Here is a 20806-nt window from a genome sequence, read left to right as displayed (position 1 = left end):
ATATCTCAGAAGTACAAGAGGTGATGAATGTTCCTATTAAAAATGAATGTTTTTGAGACTTTTACCCATTTTCCAGTAATCTTGTTATACTCTAGTATTAAGCGATTTATTGCTGTAGCCAATATTTACTGTATGCCTGCTTTGGTCCAAGCACTATTCTTGGTACTAAGTATACATTGGTGAACAAAGAAAACATAGTTCCCACCATCGTGTAGCTTACCATCTAGTAAGAGAGCTAGACAATAATTAAACAAACAATATATCAAATATGTAATTTCAAATTGTGATCGGTTTATAAATGCTGTGACGGGAAAGAATAGAATGTTATGGGAAGAAGACCATGAGGGGAGACCTACTTTGAATTGGGTGGTCAGGGTATATCTATCTGCAGAGAAGATGCTTAAGCTAAGACTTGAAGGATAAAAAGGTACCAGCCTGAAAAAGAACATTACAGGCAAGAGAGAACAACAAGGACAAAGCAACTGAGGAGGGAGATGACCTGTTCACGAAGCTGAAAAAAGATCAGTGGTTGGAACATCATGACCGAAGGGGAATATGACAAGGAAAGAAATGAAGAGTTAGGCAGGGCCGGATCCTGAATAGCTTGTAAGACTCTGGCAAAGAGTTTCGTTTGTATTTTTAGAGAGAGTAGGATTTAAAAATCCTTTTTTAAAAAAGTATTAATATAATCCATTGATTGTGTTTGTAGAAAATGGATAGACAGCCACATCTTTATTACCAGCCCAGTCTTCACCTCTTTGCCTGAGCACTGTAACAATCAGATTCTTCAAGTTCTATACATTTGTGCACTTCCCTTTGATCCAGAAAAGGGCTGGTGTCCAAGAGACTGAAGGATGACAATAGTACCTTGAAAGTGTTTCCAGTCTTAGTGTAGAACAAAAGCTTTGACAGAAATTTAGGCAAAGGACATTAAAAAAATTATATTGTCTAATGAAATGTGAAAAAGTATTTAACTTTACTAGTGATCAAAGATATACAAGTTAAAGCTGTAGTATGATGTCACTTTTTTACTTATTCAATAACTGGAACATTTTTAAAAATACACATTAAACTGTCATACATTAAAAAATATATATGCATTTATATTGATAAGGATGTGAGGAGACAGACACTTTTAACTTCTACTAGTGGGAATGCATATTTGTACAAGTTCATAATCCCTTATCCAAATCCCTTTGGCCAGATATGTTTCAGAATTTTTTATTTTTTTATTTTAGAAAGGTAATACAGGGACTTCCATTTCTGACAGGATGCATTTGGAGTTTCTTGGAGGGAAGGTGGGGAATGGACAAAATATATTCAACAGTTCTCAAGACACTGGACCTCAAGCAGTGAAGGAAAGTGACCTCTGAGAGACAACAAATTATATAAACCCTAGGTTTGCCCCCAAATTACTGCCAGGAGAAAGTTTCCAAGCCATGGTACAAGGAGAGGAAACTGAGGCAGAGCTTATCAGTCTCTCTGAGTTGAAGAGACAACTGGGATTCCAGGGAAGGTGAGGAGACAGAGCTGGGACTCCAGGACAGAGTATTGGACAGGAGAGAGCCACACAGAGAGCTTCAGAGATCTGCCGAAGGCAACTTTGTGTTGAGTATTGATCCACTTGTGTGTGAAGAAACTCCTCAAGGCCAGAAAAAGAAGCACCCAAAAGGATTATAAGTAGCAATGCCCCAAATTCAGAGTGAGGAATAACACCAGCCTGGAAAGCTTCATAATTCACAAGGCAGCACGGAGGGTACTAAATAAGGTCCTGACCTCAGTATTAGGGGCAAAGTAAACCCTAAACTATCTGTTGTCTGATCCCACCTACCAAAGCTTAAAAGCAAAATCTAAGAAGATCACATTATTTCTAAGTATTTTAACCACATCCCAGGACGAAATTCAAGAATATATTAAGGATTAGAAAAATATCTAACCCAACAAGGTAAAATTCACAATGTCTGGCATTTGATAAAAATTTACGAGGCATACAAGAAAGCAGGAAAATACAAGTCATAAAGAAGAGAAAAAATCAACTATAAGACATTCTGGAAAAGACAAAATTATGGACACAGTAAAAAGATCAGTGGTTGCCAGGGGCCAGGGTGTGGAGGGAAGGATGAATAAATGGAACACAGAGGATTTTTAGGGCAGTGAAAATACTCTGTATGGTACTGTAATGGTGGATATACGTCATTACACATTTGTCCAAACCCATAGAATATACAATGCCGTGAGTGAACCCTAATGTAAACTGTGGCCTTTGGGTGATAATGATGTGTCAATGCAGTGTGTCATCGTTTATAACAAATTTACCCCTCTGGTGGGGGAGGCTGTACACGTGTGGGAGCATGGGATATATGCAACATCTCTGTACTTTCTTCTCAAGTTTGCTGTGAATTTAAAACTGCCCTAAAAAATAGTCTTTTAAAAACTTAGTCCATTGAAAATGGATCGAGAAATAGATTATATTATTATATTATATTATATAATAGAGAGATTATAAAATTAGTAGCTAAGAACATTAAAACAGTTATTATGACAGTTATTATAATTGTAGTCCATATATTCAAGAAGCTAGAGGAAAGATTTAACATGTGAAATAGAAATATGGAAGTTTTAATGACTCAATAGAACATCTAGAGATTAAAACTACAATGTCTGAGATGAAGAACACACTGGATGGGATTATAACAGCGTCATGGACATTGCAGAAGAAACGATTTGTGAACTTGACTATATAGCAGTAGGAACTGTCCCAAATCAAACCCAGAGAGAAAAACTGAATGAATGAATAAAAAATGAATGAATAAAGCATCAGTGAAATATGAAACAACTTCAAGTAGCAAAATATATGTGTAATTGGAGTTCTAGAAGAAGTAGGGGCAAAAATAATACAGAAAAAATATTTGAAGAAATGTAATACAGAGTTCCAATTCCAGTAATGGCAGGGTAGCCTGGCTGTATTGGACAGCCCTGCTGTCAATAACAATTATAAGCTCTAGACAAAATAAGAAAAAACATTGTCTAGAAAACAACCAGAGCAGGCAGATACTGTAAGAAACACACACCTTAAAGAAAGGAAGCAAACTAGGGGAGCTCAGCATTTAACCAGCTTTTCCCTAAGGGCTCTTCTCTGCCTAAGAGTACTGGGAAAAAAGCTTAAAAAGAAAGGAGCATTCTAACTGTGATGAAGAAACAGAAGGCAGAGTTCAGGACTACCAAGGCAGCTATAAATTGAGAGGGGGAAATCTCAGAAAGAAGGGTGCCAACGAGAAGGGAACTCCTATTCTTTTTATGAGTTTCAGAATTACACATGCACAGACAATGCTGTAAGAAACCAGACAGAAAGTTGCATCAGGAGGACTAAAGAACTGAGCAGATATTTCAGTAGCTACATAGTTGATTTTTGAGTGTAAGTCTTGTCAAATAGGGGGATTGATACACACCTCACTGAAGCTGCAGAAGGACTGTGCTTTACGACTCAGGGCTGCCCCAAGACTAAAGGCAAAAGCAAAATAAATCCTCTAATAAAGTCAAAACTCAAACTATCACACAATCAATGGAAGGAGGAAAATATAACTTAAGAGAAAAAACATCAACAGAAGCAGACCTATGCATGAGCCATATGTTGGAATTGGCAGTCAGGGACTTTAAAATAGAAAATACAAATATGTTAAAAGATGTAGAGGAAAAGATCAGCAGAATGATTGAACATATGGGGAAATCTCATCAGATAAATGGAAACTATAAAATAAAACAGTGTAAAATCTAGAGCTAAAAACAAAGTGTAAAATTTAGAGCTGAAAATCATATCTAAAATAAAAGTTTATTAGATTATCAGTAGCATTTTTAAGACTGAGACAAATGTTACCAGTAAGACAGTTCAATAGAAATAATCCTAACTAGCATAGTTAGGATTAGAGGATTGAAAATAAATGAAGAGAGTACTCAGTGACCTGTGAAACAATATCAAAAAGTCTAATATATATATAATATACATATATATTATATATATGATATATATCTGTCATTAATATATATATCTATCATTGGAATTCCAAAAAATGAGGGGAGAGAGAAAGAGAAGTGGCCGTGGAGTGACCTAGTAACGTCTGAAATTTTCCCACATTTGGTGAAAAACATCAACCCATATATCTAAAAACTGCAAATTGTAAGCAGAATAAATACAAAGAAAACTACACTCAGATACATCATGTCATAGTCAAACTACTGAAACCAAAGATAAAGAGGAATTTTTAAAGCAGCCAAAGATAAGACAATAATAATATGGATGACTTCTCATTTTAAAAAGGAGGCGGGGAGGCCAGAAGACAATAAAATGGCATCTTTGAAGTGCTAAAAGAAAGGTAATATGAGGCACACATTGTATATCATATAGCATTCCCAGTCTAGGCCAGCATCCCTTAATCAAATGCTTATGTGGGATAAATAAGGACTATAAACAGCCTCACTTCAGTTCAGGTCAGGTTTTGTTGTCAGAGGACTTCTGGTGCCAGACATTTTTAAAAAGAAATCCTTTTGATTTCAGAGTTTTTTGGATTTCAGAATTATAGGAAAAGGGTTTGTGGATTCATCTTACTTGTCAGGAGAAAAATTGGCAATGTGTATTTTTAAACGTCTGTACCCTTAGAAGCAGAGATTTCTAAGAATCCATCCAACAGAAATAACACATGAAGAATGTGTGCCAAATGTTATATAAAGATGTTTATGAAAGCATTTTTTTTAAATAAACAAATTGAAAACAACCTAAATGTTTCAATAGCCTCTCAATAGCTGGTCGAATTAGTTATGGTATAGCTATACAATGAGTGGACTACTTTATAGACATGAAAAATCATGTTGAAGAATATTGATATGGTCAAATAAACATTCTCAACATATACTATGAAAAGACCACAAAATTGTGATTCTAAATGTTAGTAGTAGTTACTACTATGTGGTTGGGTTCTGATTTTTACTTGCTGTGTTTTGCTCTTTTGTATATTCTAAATTTCCATTAGTGAACATGAATTCCTTTTATAATTAGAAAAATCAAGGCTTGTTTTTTAAAAAAGAGCAAAGTGATAAAGAGGTATTCTTATTGCTATTAAACTTCAGATCAGATTGCTTCTCTAAATCAGGGATCATTATCCAAGATCACTCACTAAAGTTCAGCATTATCATTAAGGCTGTAGCTTAGTTATATCAACCGGATCCCCAGATCTAAGGTCTGCACACCTGGATTTAAAGTATCTCTTTTAAACTGCACTGCCTGAGGCATTTCCAGAAGGAATCCTGTTAGATGAAAAATAAGACCTTTTCGTGAGCGATGCTGAACCATTTCTGTTGCCACTTCAAACACTCTCTAGCTTAATCTCCAGAGAACAGCTCTCTCAGATAAATTGTCCAGCACCACATCCAGTTCTTGGCTTATTTTTAAAAGTCTGCGGATTCTTTCATGAGGTCATTTTTTTTTTAAGCTTAAAGAACTACTTTGCTTTGAAAATCTATTTTCTCTCTTTTCAAAAAGAGCATACCAGGAATTAAAGTTGGATCACGTTTAGCAAGCTACATCATACATCTGGAATAAATTCCACAGTATTAATATCATGGTATGTTAGAGCAAAGACTGTCAAGTCTAATTTTTGCAGAGCTGCTGAATCTGAAAGGACAGTCTGGACAGCCAGCTGTTTTGATCCTGAGCTGAGGTATGTTTTCTAAAGTTATTCTGAAAGTCAGAGGGGAAAGGCGGAAAAGGCTGTGACATGCCACAGTGGAAGGAAACGTCTTCATCATCTATACTTACTGTCTGTAGGTTCTTAGAATTTGACTCTCAGAATTGAAAGAGGCTTGAGACCTTGATTCCAACTGCTTACCCAGTACTTACACCTCTTTTACATCAGTCTAGACAGACAGTATCTAGTATCAAACTACTTGTAATAATAATTTTATTTTTCCTTGTAAATTAATAAGTTGATGTTCTGATTGCATATATTAGTCTGTACTTAATATGGGCTAGAATTCATTGCTGAAACCATGTGAACTTGGAGTTTTCTTTGTGTGCAGGTTTGATAACAGCTTTAATTTCCTTAATAAATATAGGACTATTCATATTTTCTGTTTCATCTGGGGTCCTTTTTTTAAAGTTATTTTTCAAGAAATGTGTCCTTGTATTGCCAAATTTATTGATATAAAATTGTTCATGATAGGCACTTACTCGCTTTTAAATGTCTGTAAGTAATGTTACAGTAATGTTTCATTGTTGGTAATAGTAACTTCTACTCTCTTTTTCTTGATTAATCTACATAGCAGCTAGGTATTTCCAAATGACCGACCTTGGCTTTGTTAATTTTCTCTATTTTGTTTGATTTGTATTGCATTGACTTCTGCTTATTATTTCCTTCCTCTTACTTAATTTGGTTTTACTTTGATCTTCTTCTAGCTTCTTAAATTGGAAGCTTAGGTGGTTTATTTTAAACCTTTCCTATTTTCTAATATAGCATAAGAAGATATAAATTTTTTTAAGTACTGTTTTAGCTGTACCCTACAAATTTCTTTAAATGCTTTGTTGAGCTATCATTGATATAAAATAAATTGCACATGAAGTGTATGAATTTGACATATATACATCCATGAATCCATCACCACAATCAAGATACTGACCCTATCCATCACCGCCAAAAAATTTACTCAGTTCCTCACTTCTGTTCCCTGAGAACCACTGATTGGCTTTTTGTCACAGTACATTAATTTGCATTTTCTAGAATTTTAGACAAATGAAACTGTAAAGTATGTATGCTTTGTTGGTCTGGCTTTTTGCGCTTAGCATAATTATTTGAGATTCATCCACATTGTTGTATCAAGACTTCATTCCTTCTTACTGTTGAGTAATGTTTCATTTTATGGACATACTGTAATTCGTTTATGATTTCACCTGTTGATAGCCATCTAGACTTTTCTAGTTTCTGGCTATTATGGATAAAGCTGTTTTGAAGATTTGTGTACAAATCTCTATATGGACAAATACTTTCATTTATCTTGGGTAAATATCTAAGGAATGGAATGGCTGACTCATATGGAAAATGTATTTTTATCATGTTAAGAATCTGCCAATCTGTTCTCCAAAGTGGTTGTACCATTTTACCCTCCTACCAATCGTATATGAAGGTTTCATTTCCTCCACATCCTTGGTGTAGTCAGTCTTTTTGGTTTCAGCGATTCTAATAGGTGTGTAGTGTTATCTCGTTGCATTTTCAATTTACATTTTGTGAATGACTAATAATGTTCAGCATCTTGTCATGTGCTAATTGGCCATCTATGTATTTTCTTTGGAGAAATGTCTATTGAAGTCCTTTACTTATTTTTTAATCGGGTTGTTTTATTGCTGAGTTTTAGAAGTTCTCTATATATTCTGGATATTAGTTTCTTATCAGATATGTCATTTGCAAATATTTTCTTCCATTCTGTGAGGTACCTTTTTACTCTATTTACAATGTCCTTTGGTGCACAAAAGTTTTTAATTTTGATGAAGTTTTAATATTGTTTGTACCTGTGGTATCATACGCAAGAAATCATTCCTAAATCCAAGGTCATGAAATTTTTCTCCTATGTTTTCATCTAAGAGTTTTATAGTTTTAGCTCTTGCATTTAGGACTTCCATGCATTTTTAGTTAATTTTTGTATATGATGATAAATAAGCGTTCAGCTTCATTCTTTTTGCCATGTGGATCTTCAGTTTTCCCATCACTGTTTGTTGAAAAGACTATCCTTTCCCCCATTAAGTGGTCTCGATACCTTTGTTGAAAATCATTTGACCATATGTGATAAATCCCACTTGATCGTGATATACGATCCTTTTATTTTTTGTATTTTTCAATTACAGTTGACATACAATATTATATTAGTTTCAAGTATACAGTATAGTGATTAGACATTTATGTAACTTATGAAGTGATCACCCCAATAAGCCTAGTACCCATCTGATACCATACATATTTATTACAATATATTGACTATATTCTCTATGCTGTATTTTATTTACATCCCTGTGACTGTTTTTATAACTGGCGATTTGTACTTCTTAATCCCTTTTCCTGTGCTGTTGATTTTGGTTTGCTGGTCTCTATTCTACTCCATTTGGTCTATATATCTGTCTTTATGCCAATAGCACACTATTTTGATTACTGTCGCTTTATAGTAAGTTTAGAAATCAGGAAGTGTGAGACCCCCCCAACTTTGCTCTTTTTCAAGATTGTTTTGGCTACTCAGGTCCCTTAAGATTCCATACAAATTTTAGGATGGATTTTTTTTCTTTTTCACTTCTGCAAAAAAATGCCATTGGGATTTTGTTAGGGATTGCATTGGACCTATAGATTGCTTTCGGTAGTACGGACATTTTAACTATATTAATCTTCCAGTCCATGGACATGGAATGTTTTTCTATTTATCTTTATGTTTTCTTTAATTTCTTTGAGCAAAATTTTGTAGTTTCAGTGTACACATCTATTGCTTCCTTGGTTAGGTTTATTACTATTTTATTCCTTTTGATGCTCTGGTAAGTGTAATTGTTTTCTTAATTTCCTTTTCAGATTGTTCATTGTTAGTATATAGAAACACAAAGTGATTTTTATGTGTTGATTTTGTATCCTGCTACTTTGCTTAATTTGTTTATTAGTTCTAACAGCATTTTGGTATTTTTGGAATGTAAATTTAGAGTTTCCTACATATAAGATCATGTCATCTGCAAACAAATAATTTTACTTTTTCTTTTATAATTTGAATGCCTTTTATCCTTCTTTTTGCCGAGGCTAGGACTTCCAGTACTATGTTGAATAGATGTGGTGAGACCAGCCATCCTTGTCTTATTTCTGATCTTAGAGGAAAAGCTTTCAATCTTATACCACTGAATATGATGTTAGCTATGCTTTTTTTATGTATATAGCCTTTGTTATGTTGAGATAGTTTCCTTCTAATCCTACTTTGTTGAGTGTTTTTTGTTTGTTTGTTTTATCATGAATAGTATTGAATTTTTCCAAATGATTTTTCTGTATCATACAGTTTTTTCTTTAGTTTTGTTAATGTGGTATATCACATTTATTGATTTATGTATGTTCAACTCTCCTTGCATCTCAGGGATGCATTCCACTTGATTATAATGTATGATCTTTTTAATTTGCTGTTGAATTCAGTTTGCTAGTATTTTGTTGAGGATTTTCCGTCTTGTGTTCACTAATTATATTGACCTGTGGTTTTCTTTTCTTGTAGTGTCCTGCCTGGCTTTGGTATCAGGGTAATGATGACCACCTAACATAGTTTGGAAATGTTCCCTTCTCTTCAATTTTGAAAGAGTTGGGGAAGAGTTAGCATTAGTTCTTTAAATGTTTGGTAGAATTCATCAATGAAACTATCTGGTCTTGGGCTTTTTGTTGTTGTTGTTGTTGGGAAGGTTTTGATTACTGATTCAGTTTCCTAACTAGTTATTAGCCTTTTCAGATTTTGTTTCTTCATGATTCAGTCTTGGAATAGGTTTTGTGTTTCTTGTATCTTATATCCTTTTGATTTATTCTTTGATCCCTGAGTTATTTGGAAGTATGTTACTTAGTTCCTAAATGTTTGGGAATTTTTCCAGAGATCTTTGTGTTATTGATATCTAATTTATTTCTCTTGTGGTCAGAGAACATTCTTTGTATGATTTGAATTCTTTTAAATTTATCGAGAATTATTTTATTGCCAGAAAATGGTCTATGTTGGTAAATGGTCAGTGTGTACTTGAAGAGAATATGTATTCTGCTTTTATTGGCGGTAGTGTTATAGAAATGTCCATCTGATCAAGGTAGTTGTGTTAAGTCTTCTATATCTTTAAAAAAATATTTTAATTGAGTTATAATTGACATATAATATTGTGTAGTTTTAGGTGTACGGTATGTTGATTTGATACATTTATATATTGTAATATGATTACTACAGTAGCATAGCTAACACCTTTATCATGTCACATAATGATCACTTCTTTTTTGTGTTGAGAACAGTTAAAATCTAGTCTCTTAGCAACTTTGAAGTTTATAATACAATATGTTGACTCTAATCACCAAGTTGTACCTTAGGTCTCCAGAACTTATTTATCTACTAGTTGCAAGTTTGTACCCTTAAACAATATCTCCCCAACTTCCCCATCTCCCAGCCCCTGATAACCATCATTCTATTCTCTGTTTTTATGAGTTAAGCCTTTCTAGATTCAACATAAGAGTAATATATAATATTTATCTTTCTCTGTCTGATTTATCTCATTTAGCATAATGTCCTCAAGGTCCATCCATGTTGTCGCAAATAGCAGGATTTTCTTTCTTTTTATGGCTGTATAATATTCCATTGTGTGTGTGTGTGTGTGTGTGTGTGTGTATATATATATATATATGACCCACATCTTCTTTATCCATTTATCCATTGATGAACACTTAGGTTGTTTGTATATCTTGGCTATTGTGAATAATGCTGCACTAAACATGGTGTGCTGATATCTCCTCAAGATACTGACTTCTAGTCCTTTGGCTGTATACCCAGGAGTGGGATTGCTGGATCATATGGTAGTTCAATTTTTAATTTTTTGAGGAACCTTCATACAGTTTTCATAATGGCTGTACCTAAATTTACATTCCCACTGACACATCCCTTTTCTCAACACATTCCCTTTTCTCCACATCCTCACCAACATTTGATATCTCGTCTTTTTTTTTTTTAATAAAAATCATCCTAACAGGTGTGAGGTGATATCTCCTTGTAGTTTTGATTTGCCTTTTCCTGATGATGAGTTGAGCATCTTTCCTATACCTGTTGGCCTTTTGTATGTCTTTGGGACAATGTCTGCTCAAGAGCTTTGCCCACTTTTAAATTGGGTACATCCTTTCTAATTATCTGCCTACTTGTTCTCTCATTTATTGAGAGAGAGGTGTGAAAATTTCTGACTATACAATCTATTTCTCCTTGCACTTCTCTCAGTTTTTGTATTATGTACTTTTAAGCTATTAAATGCATAGATGTTTAGGATTGTTACATCCTCCCAATGAACTGACTCCTTAATGATTATGAAATGATCTTCTTTCTCCCTGGTAATAATCTTTGCTCTAAAATCTAGTGATGTGATGGCATATCTTTCCAGTCTTTTTGCTTTTAATGTTCTTTGTTCCTTTAAAGTATGTTTCTTACAGGCAGCATGTGGTTGGGTTTCACTCATTTATCTAATGTGACAATCTCTTTCAAGTCTTCAAATATTTGAAGATCTTCCTGCACCATCAGCCTTCTCTTCCTTGGGCTAAACATCCTTTTATTATGGTTTGGCTGATACTTTATCTAAATCCTTCACTATTATTATCAAACTCTTTTGTTTTGCTTAAAAGGGATATTATATCACAAAGCATACTTGGATTTGGACTTTGCAAGAAATTTTGACAGTTGCATTGACAGTTGTGTCAGTTTATTAACATTGTCAACAAAAATGTGTATCTATTTGTTTCCTCACCATTTGGTTAAAACCAACTTAGACCATCTGTTCTACTTTTCTTATCCTAATCATATTTTTAGCTTGGCTAACTACTGACTTTTTGATCTCCAGAAAAATTTCAAAGGGACTTAACAACAAATCTATTAATTATTCCTCTGAAAAAATCTGTTTTGTTTCAGTTATACCAATTCTAGTTGACTTATTTTTTTGAATGTTGGCCAAAGAAAACTAGACTATAAGAAGATATTAAAATGTTTGCCTTTTTTCGCAGGTAAAAATGTCCCCAGCCTGTCATTCATCCAAAGGAGATCCTGCTGTTAAGAAAGTGAGTTTTGAAGACAAAAAACAACTTCCTCCTTCTGTGTGTTTATTCTCCTCTGTTTAACAATTTTCCTAAAATAACAGTGATTTTTTAAAAATTAGTTTCAAGTGTACTAAACAATGTAATAGACATTTATCATTTATATCCCTCACACAGTGATAACTCCCCTCCCCCCATATACTACCCCTCTGACATCGCATACAGCCATTACATTTCCACTGTCTCCATTCCTAATGCTGTACTCCACTTCTTGTAAATATGTGTGTGTGTGTGTGTGTGTGTGTGTGTGTGTGTGTATATATATATATATATATATATAATTGTAGTTGACATTCATTATTGTTCAGCTTCAGCTTCAGGTGTACAGTGCAGTGATCAGGCATCTACATCATCCCTGAGGTGGTCTCCCTAATGACACAAGTGTCCATCAGATACCCTACAAAATCTTTACAACATTATTGATTACATTCCCCAAATTGACTTTCGTATCCCTGTGGCAATCTTGTGGTTACCGATTGTGCTTTCTAATCCCCCCACCTTCCCCTTTATTCCCACCCCCCTTCCATCCAGCAACCCTCAGTTTTTCCTCTATGTCTCTGAGACTGTTTCTAATTAGTTTATTCATTTATTCTTTTCTTTAGATTCCATATATAAGTGAGATCATATGGTATTTGTCTTTCTCTCTGACTTATTTCACTTAGCATAATGTTCTCTAGGTCCATCCATGTTATTGCAAATGGTAAGATTTCTTTCTTCTTTATGGCTGCGTAATACTCCATTGTATAAATGTACCACAGTTTCTTAATTCGGTCATCTACAGATTGGCATTTTGGTTGTTTCCATGTCTTGACTATTGTGTATAGTGCTGCAATAAACATAGGGGTGCATAAAGATTTTTGAATTGGAGTTTTGGATTTCTCCGGATAGATACCTAGGAGTGGAATTGCTGGGTCATAAGGTAGTTCCATTTTGAGTTTTTTGAGATACCTCCATACTGTTTTCCACAGTGGCTGCACCAGTCTGCAATCCCACCAACAGTGCACAAGCGTTCCCTTTTCTCCACATCCGCGCCAGCACTTGTTATTTGTTGATTTATTGATGATAGCCATTTTGACTGGGGTGAGGTGGTATCTCTCTGTGGTTTTTATTTGCATTTCTCTAATGATTAGTGAGGTTGAGCATTTTTTTCATATGTCTGTTTGCCATCTGTATGTCCTCTTTAGAAAAATGTCTCTTCATGTCTTCTGCCCATTTTTTAATTGGGTTGTTTGTTTTTTTGGAGTTGAGTTGAGTGAGTTTTTTAATAAAGTTTGGATATTAACCCCTTATCTGATATATCTCCCATTCAGTAGGACCCCTTTTTGTTTTATTGATGGTTTCATTTGTGTGAAAAAACTTTTTAGTTTGATGTAATCCCACATGTTTATTTTTTCTCTTACTTCCCTTGCCTGAGAGGATATATCAGTAAAAATCTTACTCCAGGTATGTTTGTAAAGGTTCTTCCTATGTTTTCTTCTAGGAGTTTTATGGTTTCAGATCTTACATTTAAGCTTTTAATCCATTTTGAATTTATTCTTGTATATGGTGTAAGGAGGTGGTCCAGCTTCATTTTTTTTGCATGTGTCTGTCCAGGTTTCCCAGCACCATTTATTGGATAGACTGTCTTTACCCCACTGTAAATTCTTGCTTCCTTTGTCATAGATTAAATGACCATATAGGCATGGATTTATTTCTGGACTCTGTATTCTGTTCCATTGATCTATGTGTCTGTTTTTATGTCAGTACCATGCTGTTTTGATTACTGTAGCCTTGTAGTATAATTTGATGTCAGGTATCGTGATACCTCCGACTTTGTTCTTATTTCTCAAGATTGCCAAGGCTATCCGGGGTCTTTTATGGTTCCTTACAAATTTTAGGAGTATATGTTCTATTTCTGTGAAAAATATCCTTGGTAGTTTGACAGGAATTGCGTTGAATCTGTATATTACCTTAGGCAGTATGGACATTTTAACGATATTAATTCTTCCTATCCATGAGCATGGTATGTGTTTCCATCTATTTGTATCTTCTTCAATTTCTCTCTTCAGTGTCTTATAATTTTCTGAGTACAGATCTTTTACTTCCTTGGTTAAATTTATTCCTAAGTATAAAATAACAGTGATTTTTAGTCATCTTAACGCTGTCAAAGGTTCTTTGATTGGTTGGCCTTATGAGGTATCAACAGGACTCCTTGTCTCTTCCAGAGAAGCTAAGTGAGGGTTTGGGCCTAGTATCCTGGCAAGCAGAGACTTATTATTGTTCTAGAATTCCCATTCTCTCTACCAGGTACGCATCCTGGTATCAGTCAGTGGTCACTGAGGAAATGTATTCTAAGGAGGAGCTATGTAGACAGCTGTACCTAAAGAAAACTGGCCTGAGATACCAACATTTCAGCACATACCACATAAAGTTCTCAGTAAGTACTTGTGGAATAGACCTTCAGTCCCTGAGTTTGAACTTTGTGGCACAGATAGGGTATGAGTCTCTCCACTGAGCAATCCTCAGATGATGTCTCCAGAACCACTGAAATCCTTTTCTTTATTCAGCTGCAGCAGCACAGTTGGAACGTGCTAAACAGATTGACATTTTTGTTGTTTTCTTTTACCATTTCTATTTCTCTGATAGTTGACGTGTCCCTGGATGTAGGTTTTCTTTCCTTGTCCTTTTTTACAACTTCAGTGAGCATTCATGTCACCAAAGGATTGTAGAACAAAAATAACAACTTGCTGGCTCTGTTGACTAACAGCAGGTTTTACCTTCAAAACTGTGTGCCAAAAATGGGTTCCCTTTCTCTGCCTTCAGAATCCCCTGAGACGCTTTCAAAAGAAAAAAAAAGAAAAAAGAAAAACAGAATATGATGTCTGAAAAGCCTTATAGCAAGCTGCACATGAAAATCTTTTTCACTTCTGTGCAGACAGCCAGGGCAGGCAGGACTGAGGTGATGGCTGTTGCTGCTCAGAACTGCCAGGGTAGTGTGAAGAGCTGGAAAGGGCTTAAGTACTTTAGTCTAACTCAGTAAACAAAAGAGGAAATTGGAATCCAGAAGGAAATTTTCCCCTCACAGGCTCCCCAGTGAGACACACTTCTAAAGTAGAGGTTAAAAACATGTGCTTTGGATTCAACCAGACTTCAGTTCAAAAACGACTCTTCCACTTATTTATCTGAATGACCTTGAATAAGTCAGCCTCTTTGCTTCCTCTGTAAAATGATGGTGCTACCTCAGAATTGTCCTGGAGATTAAATGAGATACAATTTGAGGGCCCAACACTGTGTTTGACACATACTATCACTTATTGACATATAATCCATAAATACTCAGCTGTTATTGAAACCAGTATTAAAACACGTCTGCAAGCTCCTAATCCGATGTTCTTTCACTTTATTATGCTACTTATATATTATTGTCCATTCAGCAAGTATTTCTTTATACTGGACACTGAGCTCAGAAATGGACTACAGAGATGGGAAACGCAATCTTTGTTCTCGAGGACCTCTGTACTGAGTGGGACAGGTAAACTGGCAGTGACCACACCACTTGGAAGGTACACAGGTGTGAGAGTGTGGAGGAGAGGCCCTGCTTTGAAATGACTAAGCTAAGTTAGTACTGTGCTGATGTGCTTTCTGGTGAAGAGCCCAATGGATTAATCTGCTCCCTTACAACCTTGTAACCAGATTATAATGATAGCAAATCCTACCGTACTTATAGGCATTTACTGAATACATATTCGTTTGAAATAGGTTCGTGCAACCTGTTTTGAAACTTCGTAATGTCCCAGCTGTCTGTCCTTTTAGGTGTCTGACCACTAGCAGGGATGTGGCAATGTTCCAGAAACAGGATTCTGTTGTTCTTGTAATCAGCATCAGACAAAGAGAAACTTCCTAAGCTAATGACTGGACACAGGTGGCCCCAGGCAGTATTCCTAAGTAATCAGGTGGAGACTTACTCCCTCTCCATGCAAGAGCTGGGATTGTCTCTAAATTATTTTATCCAGTCTCCGTATCTGGATACCTTTTATTTTGGCAGTGAGGTCAATTTCTAATATTTACCATTCTGATTAACAAGCCATTAATTTTACCAATAGAAAAATGTCTGCTATTTTTTTGAGCTAACAAGCAAAGTGTTGGTCAGTATATGTACAGCTAAAGGGCTTTCAATAGCTGCATTTGCGAGTTCATGATAGCTGGCAATCTCTAAAATATGGATTCTTGGTTAAGGTCACTGACCATCCCTGAGTAGGAGCCTAAACTATATATCACATACTTAAATACCATATGTTTATAGTGTCTAGAATAACTTTAAAATATATATCATAACAGGTGATTCTCCCAGACTAAAAGGTCAGAGAAAGCTTGCCAAGAGAGGTAAAGCTTGATCTAGCCTTGAAATACAAGGGAAAAGGTACTCAGGCAGACATGGGTGAGTCAGTCCATTTCAGGAAATGGCGGTGGTTCTGTATGGCTTAAATATAGAGCGTGCAAAGGCCTGGGGAAATAAATGGGAGTCCAGATCACAAAGAACCCCAGTCTGTGACGCTGGCTTTTTATCTTGAGGATAAGGGTTTCTGTCAAAGGTGAGAGGAGAGGTAAAAAGACCAATTAGAAGAACAGAACAGTTATCCAGGCAAGAAAAAAGGTCCTAAACCTCTGTCGTGTTAATGGAATGAAGAGATGAGGCAATAAATTCATCTTAGTTACTTTTTTTCCTCAGAACCCTTTCTGACACCCTAACTCTGAGTAAGGTAACTTTTTCAAGCCCTGCACTAGTCCCTCCTGCCTGTACTTACACATATACTTACCTGCCTTTCGTATATGTGTCCCCCATTAGACTGTGTACCTCGTGCGGGCAGGAGCCGCATCAGTCTTGTTTGCTTGTTTACTAGTAGAACAGAGTAGTCACTCAGTAGTTGTTGAGTGAATGAGAGGGGGATGCAAGACATTCCACAGGACCTCATGTTGTTCATGGGAAGTGAGGGGGAAAAGGAAGTTTCGGGCCTGGGTAGAGAATGAACAAATGAAACAGCATTGCTGTCCCAGGCCTGTATTCCCAGCATGGTCAGCTCTTACTGTTCGAGCTCTATCAGCAATACTCGGAGTGAGATCTATGTGAAACTCGTCACCTCATTGTTACTTCCCCCCGTTGGGCATGTGTTGGTGTGCGTGTGAGTTTGGGTGTGCATATTTATCTGTACTTGTACATCTACGTCTACATGCTGGTGACCATCCTAGAGCTGCAGTCTCTCTTCCCAAAGTTGTATTGACAGATGGAAGCACCAGCAGTGTCTGCTGAGCAGTGTGACTGCCAACATGACATGTGTAAGAAACACAAAGGAGCAGTAGTGTTCTTCATTTGAGCCAACAATTCTTTGTTGACCATTAACTGAAAAAATGTTTGGGGACTCTGCTATCACTATTGGCCCAGCCAGGAGCTGGAGTCAACTGCTGAGGAAACAGAAGCCATGTTCTGTCGGGCTCTGCGTAACTTCTCGGACAGGTGTCTCGTGTAGGAGTCACTCTTCTGCTCTGCTGCCACGCGTCAGAATCTGGCAGGTTCTGTGAGCGTGTACACATTGCATCTTTTTGCAACACCAGCATTTTGCATTTTGGATATTCTTTTAGAAAGCTCTGGATTATAAATATTTATCACATATAACATCATATAAAATTTGTATATAATATTTATCTTACATATATAAAATTTCTTCTTAATAGGCTCTAACTGGTAACTTCAATAAAGGTAGAAGATACACGTGCTTGCCTAAGACTTTTCCAGTGTTTGATCATGGATGGCCAGAAGTTTAAAACTCAGGAAGCATTTCCCTGAGATAAAAATTGCCATAAAAGTCCGTTGCAATAAACTCCCTAAAATAGATTAAAATTGGAGGTGTTGACAATGTTGAGGTGGATTAAAGGAATTTAGAGAGTTAGTTGAAGGCAGCATCAAAAACCACTGAGCTATGATGCATCTACTCAACTACTAAACTCAACTACTCAACTACCAACCAGGTAGACCAACCAGGAAACACCAACCAGGAACACCAAAGAACACCAACCAGGAATTTGTGTAGCAAAGTTGGGATTGTTACATGCATAATAAGCAGGGAAAGTAGTTTTGTGTTACTTCTTGATCACAAAAGCATGGTTGTACTCTCTGAGCCATCCCCTGTTTTAGATGACCTTTCCTGGTGTGTTTGTTAGAAGCCTGAGGGGCCAGGAGTTCTGGCTGAAGAGTATCCCCGGGCTTGTGGAATCCACTGGAAGAGTCTACTGATGTTCTCTTCAAAATAACTTCTTCCAGTTAGGGACAAGCTACTGGGAATGGCAGAGTGGAAAGCCTTCTAATAGTTCTGGGTAAATTCAGTAATATTCAACAAGGCTTGAAGGTGCCAGGTCTTAGAAGGACAAAGGTCAGTGAAATATAGTTCTTGCTCTCAACATATTTACAAGTTAATGGTGACTAAACTGGTGGACTTATTAATAAAAGCTAGCGCTCACAGAAATTGGTTATCGGCTTGTTGAGTTTCAAGTGTATTATAAGAATTTGGAGCTGATTTTTTTTTTGTTTTGTCCGGGTGTTCTGGTGATGTGAAATTTTTATAGCCAGTTCCCAGTCTTGCCACTCAGGTCAAGAATGTGGACGACTACACTTGCTCATGATTTTTATTGACTCACAGGGGGTTTTGAGGGTGTTTTTATTTTTAAGAGGAAAAGCCTCACAGAGCTGCTGTTTCCATAACAACAGGAAAAGCTGGCTGCGGAGTCTCAGCCGACTGGCCCCAAGAATGTGCTTGATAGTTTTACAGAAGTCAAGGGAAACATGAAAAGGAGAAAGCACTGAGATAGATGTGGCATTTTCTAGCTATCATCTGACAGTGGCTTAAATAAAAATTAATTTACCTTTTTATGTCTCACCCTTAACTCTCCTGCAAAGATACAAGTAAGTGATAGCCCCTGATGGATGGATGGATGCTGCCTGTTTCCTTAGAGTATTTGTCTTCGTAGGACATATCCAATTGTGACTTCCATGCCTCTATGGATCAAAAAAAGAAAGAAAGAAACAGAGCATATGCTTTGGTCTTTGTTTTTGCATAGGCAGGGTGGAAGATCTCTGCAGGCCAGGAGCCTTTTTGTGCTGATGTGCAGAAGCTGGGGTGCAGTTGCCTTCAGATATCTGGAGGGCAGTCCACCAATTTGAAAAGGATGCGTAGGCATTCTTTGTAGAGGACAGAATTAAGTGGTACTTGTGTGTAGCTGCTATGTATTAATAGATGGAGATGTCGGCTTGGTATGAGACATTTCTAACAGTGGGACAAGTTACCCGGAGTGACAGTGCATTACCTATTACCAGAGGTGTTTGATCGCTGGCAGGATGTCTGTCCCTCAGAGCTGTGGCAGTTTTCCTGCCGTGGCCGAGAAGTTGGGGTAGTTAATTTGTAGATCCCTTGGAGTATTAAGATTTTTTGAGTCTGCAGTTGTATTAAACTTGTGACATGTTCATTGAGGTGCTGAATGATTTTAGTCAGACCCTAACATCCAGCCTGAACTAACAGACTATGTTGTCTATCAGAGAATAACAAATTTGGACTTAGATGAGGAGACCTTATTCAAAAGAATTATTGCAATAAAGGGAGGGGGCTTATTGCAATAGTAAGAGAATGCTCTGACCATAAGATCTGCAAGGGTGTCAGAGATCAGGCAGAAAGGACATTTCTTTTATCGGGCCAGGTAAACAAGGCTGGAAAGAACCTGATGTGGCGGGAGCAGGTGGCAGCATTGGACAGTTGATCACGAAATATCTTTCCTTGTGGTCAGCCGATCTTAAGGGGGGGGTTGTATGCTGGCTCAGTCTGAGGGTGGGTCACAGTCTTAAGGAAAGAAGCTTAACTGAAGTTTGTTCATCACTTAACAAGCATTTTGTTCCAATCAGTGAAGCCAAATAGTTTAGCTAATCTTTTATGAAGCACTGAAAGGGAATTCTTTGTCATAGGCAGACGTGGTGATGTGAATCTTATCTTAGTCTTTTGGGGAGGGGTGATTCTCTGCAGCAAACTGTTTCCCAGAACAGAGTGGGGGGATTTCCTTAACTGGAGTGGTTTTTCAGGAGCTCAGGGCTCAGGGGAAGTTTAACATGCTCATGAGTACGAGTGCTGCTGCCATGTTCTTTCCTCATTCCTCTCCATGATTGTGACCTGAAGTCCTTGATCTGGGCTTTTCTGAAACCTGCTTATTGGTCCTCAGGCAGAGGGCAAGAATGTCAGCTGGAAACAGTTACAGTTACTAAGAGGGACAGTGGTAGGACATTTGTGGTACTCACTCTTCTCGCTGGTAATTATGCATATCTTCTGGCCGGAAAACTGAGACTAGCTGAGGATTTCAAAGAATCTCAGAGTTCTTGCCCAGGGTACAAATCTACTCCTCACCAATTTTTTTACATTAAGTGAATATTTTCTGAGGTAGCATTTTGATTTAATGATTTTTTTTGAATTAATACTTTATTTTTTAGAGCAATTTTAGGTTGACAGAAAAATTGAGCAGACAGTACAGAGTTCTCATATTTCCCTCCTCCAAGTTTCCCCTATTGCTACTGTCTTGCATTGCTGTGGTACATTTATTACAATTGATGCGTTAACGTTGGTACATTACTATTAACTAAAGTCCACAGTTTACATTAGAGTTCACTCTTTGTGTTGTACATCCTGTAGGTTCTGACAAATATGTAATGAAATGTATCCAGCATTTACAGTGTCATATATTATAGAATAGTTTCACTTCTCCCCAAATCCCCTGCACCGCCTATTCATCCTTTTCTTCCTCCCCCCAGATCCTGGCAACTGCTGATTTTTTTACTGTCTCCATAGTTTTGCCTTGTCCAGAATGTCATTCAGTCGCACAGGATGTAGCCCTTTCAGATCGGCTTCTCTCACTTATGATTCCTACATGTCTTCTGT

The 20806-nt window shown here is 36.7% G+C and overlaps 1 protein-coding gene across 5 annotated transcripts in view; it reads left to right on the top strand.

Moving 5' to 3' along the window:
- The window catches only part of VPS8 (VPS8 subunit of CORVET complex), a 253883-nt gene that overhangs the window by 203437 nt on the left and 29640 nt on the right, over positions 1–20806 (top strand). For all 5 annotated transcript variants that reach the window (XM_033091442.1, XM_033091449.1, XM_033091415.1 and 2 more), the window contains one exon: positions 11772–11825. In XM_033091442.1, coding sequence (XP_032947333.1) covers positions 11772–11825 — 54 coding nt within the window. The remainder of the gene's footprint in view (positions 1–11771; positions 11826–20806) is intronic.

Source organism: Rhinolophus ferrumequinum, chromosome 2, assembly GCF_004115265.2.
Source record: "Rhinolophus ferrumequinum isolate MPI-CBG mRhiFer1 chromosome 2, mRhiFer1_v1.p, whole genome shotgun sequence".
NCBI lineage: Eukaryota > Metazoa > Chordata > Mammalia > Chiroptera > Rhinolophidae > Rhinolophus > Rhinolophus ferrumequinum.
This window is presented reverse-complemented; position numbering and strand designations above follow the sequence as displayed.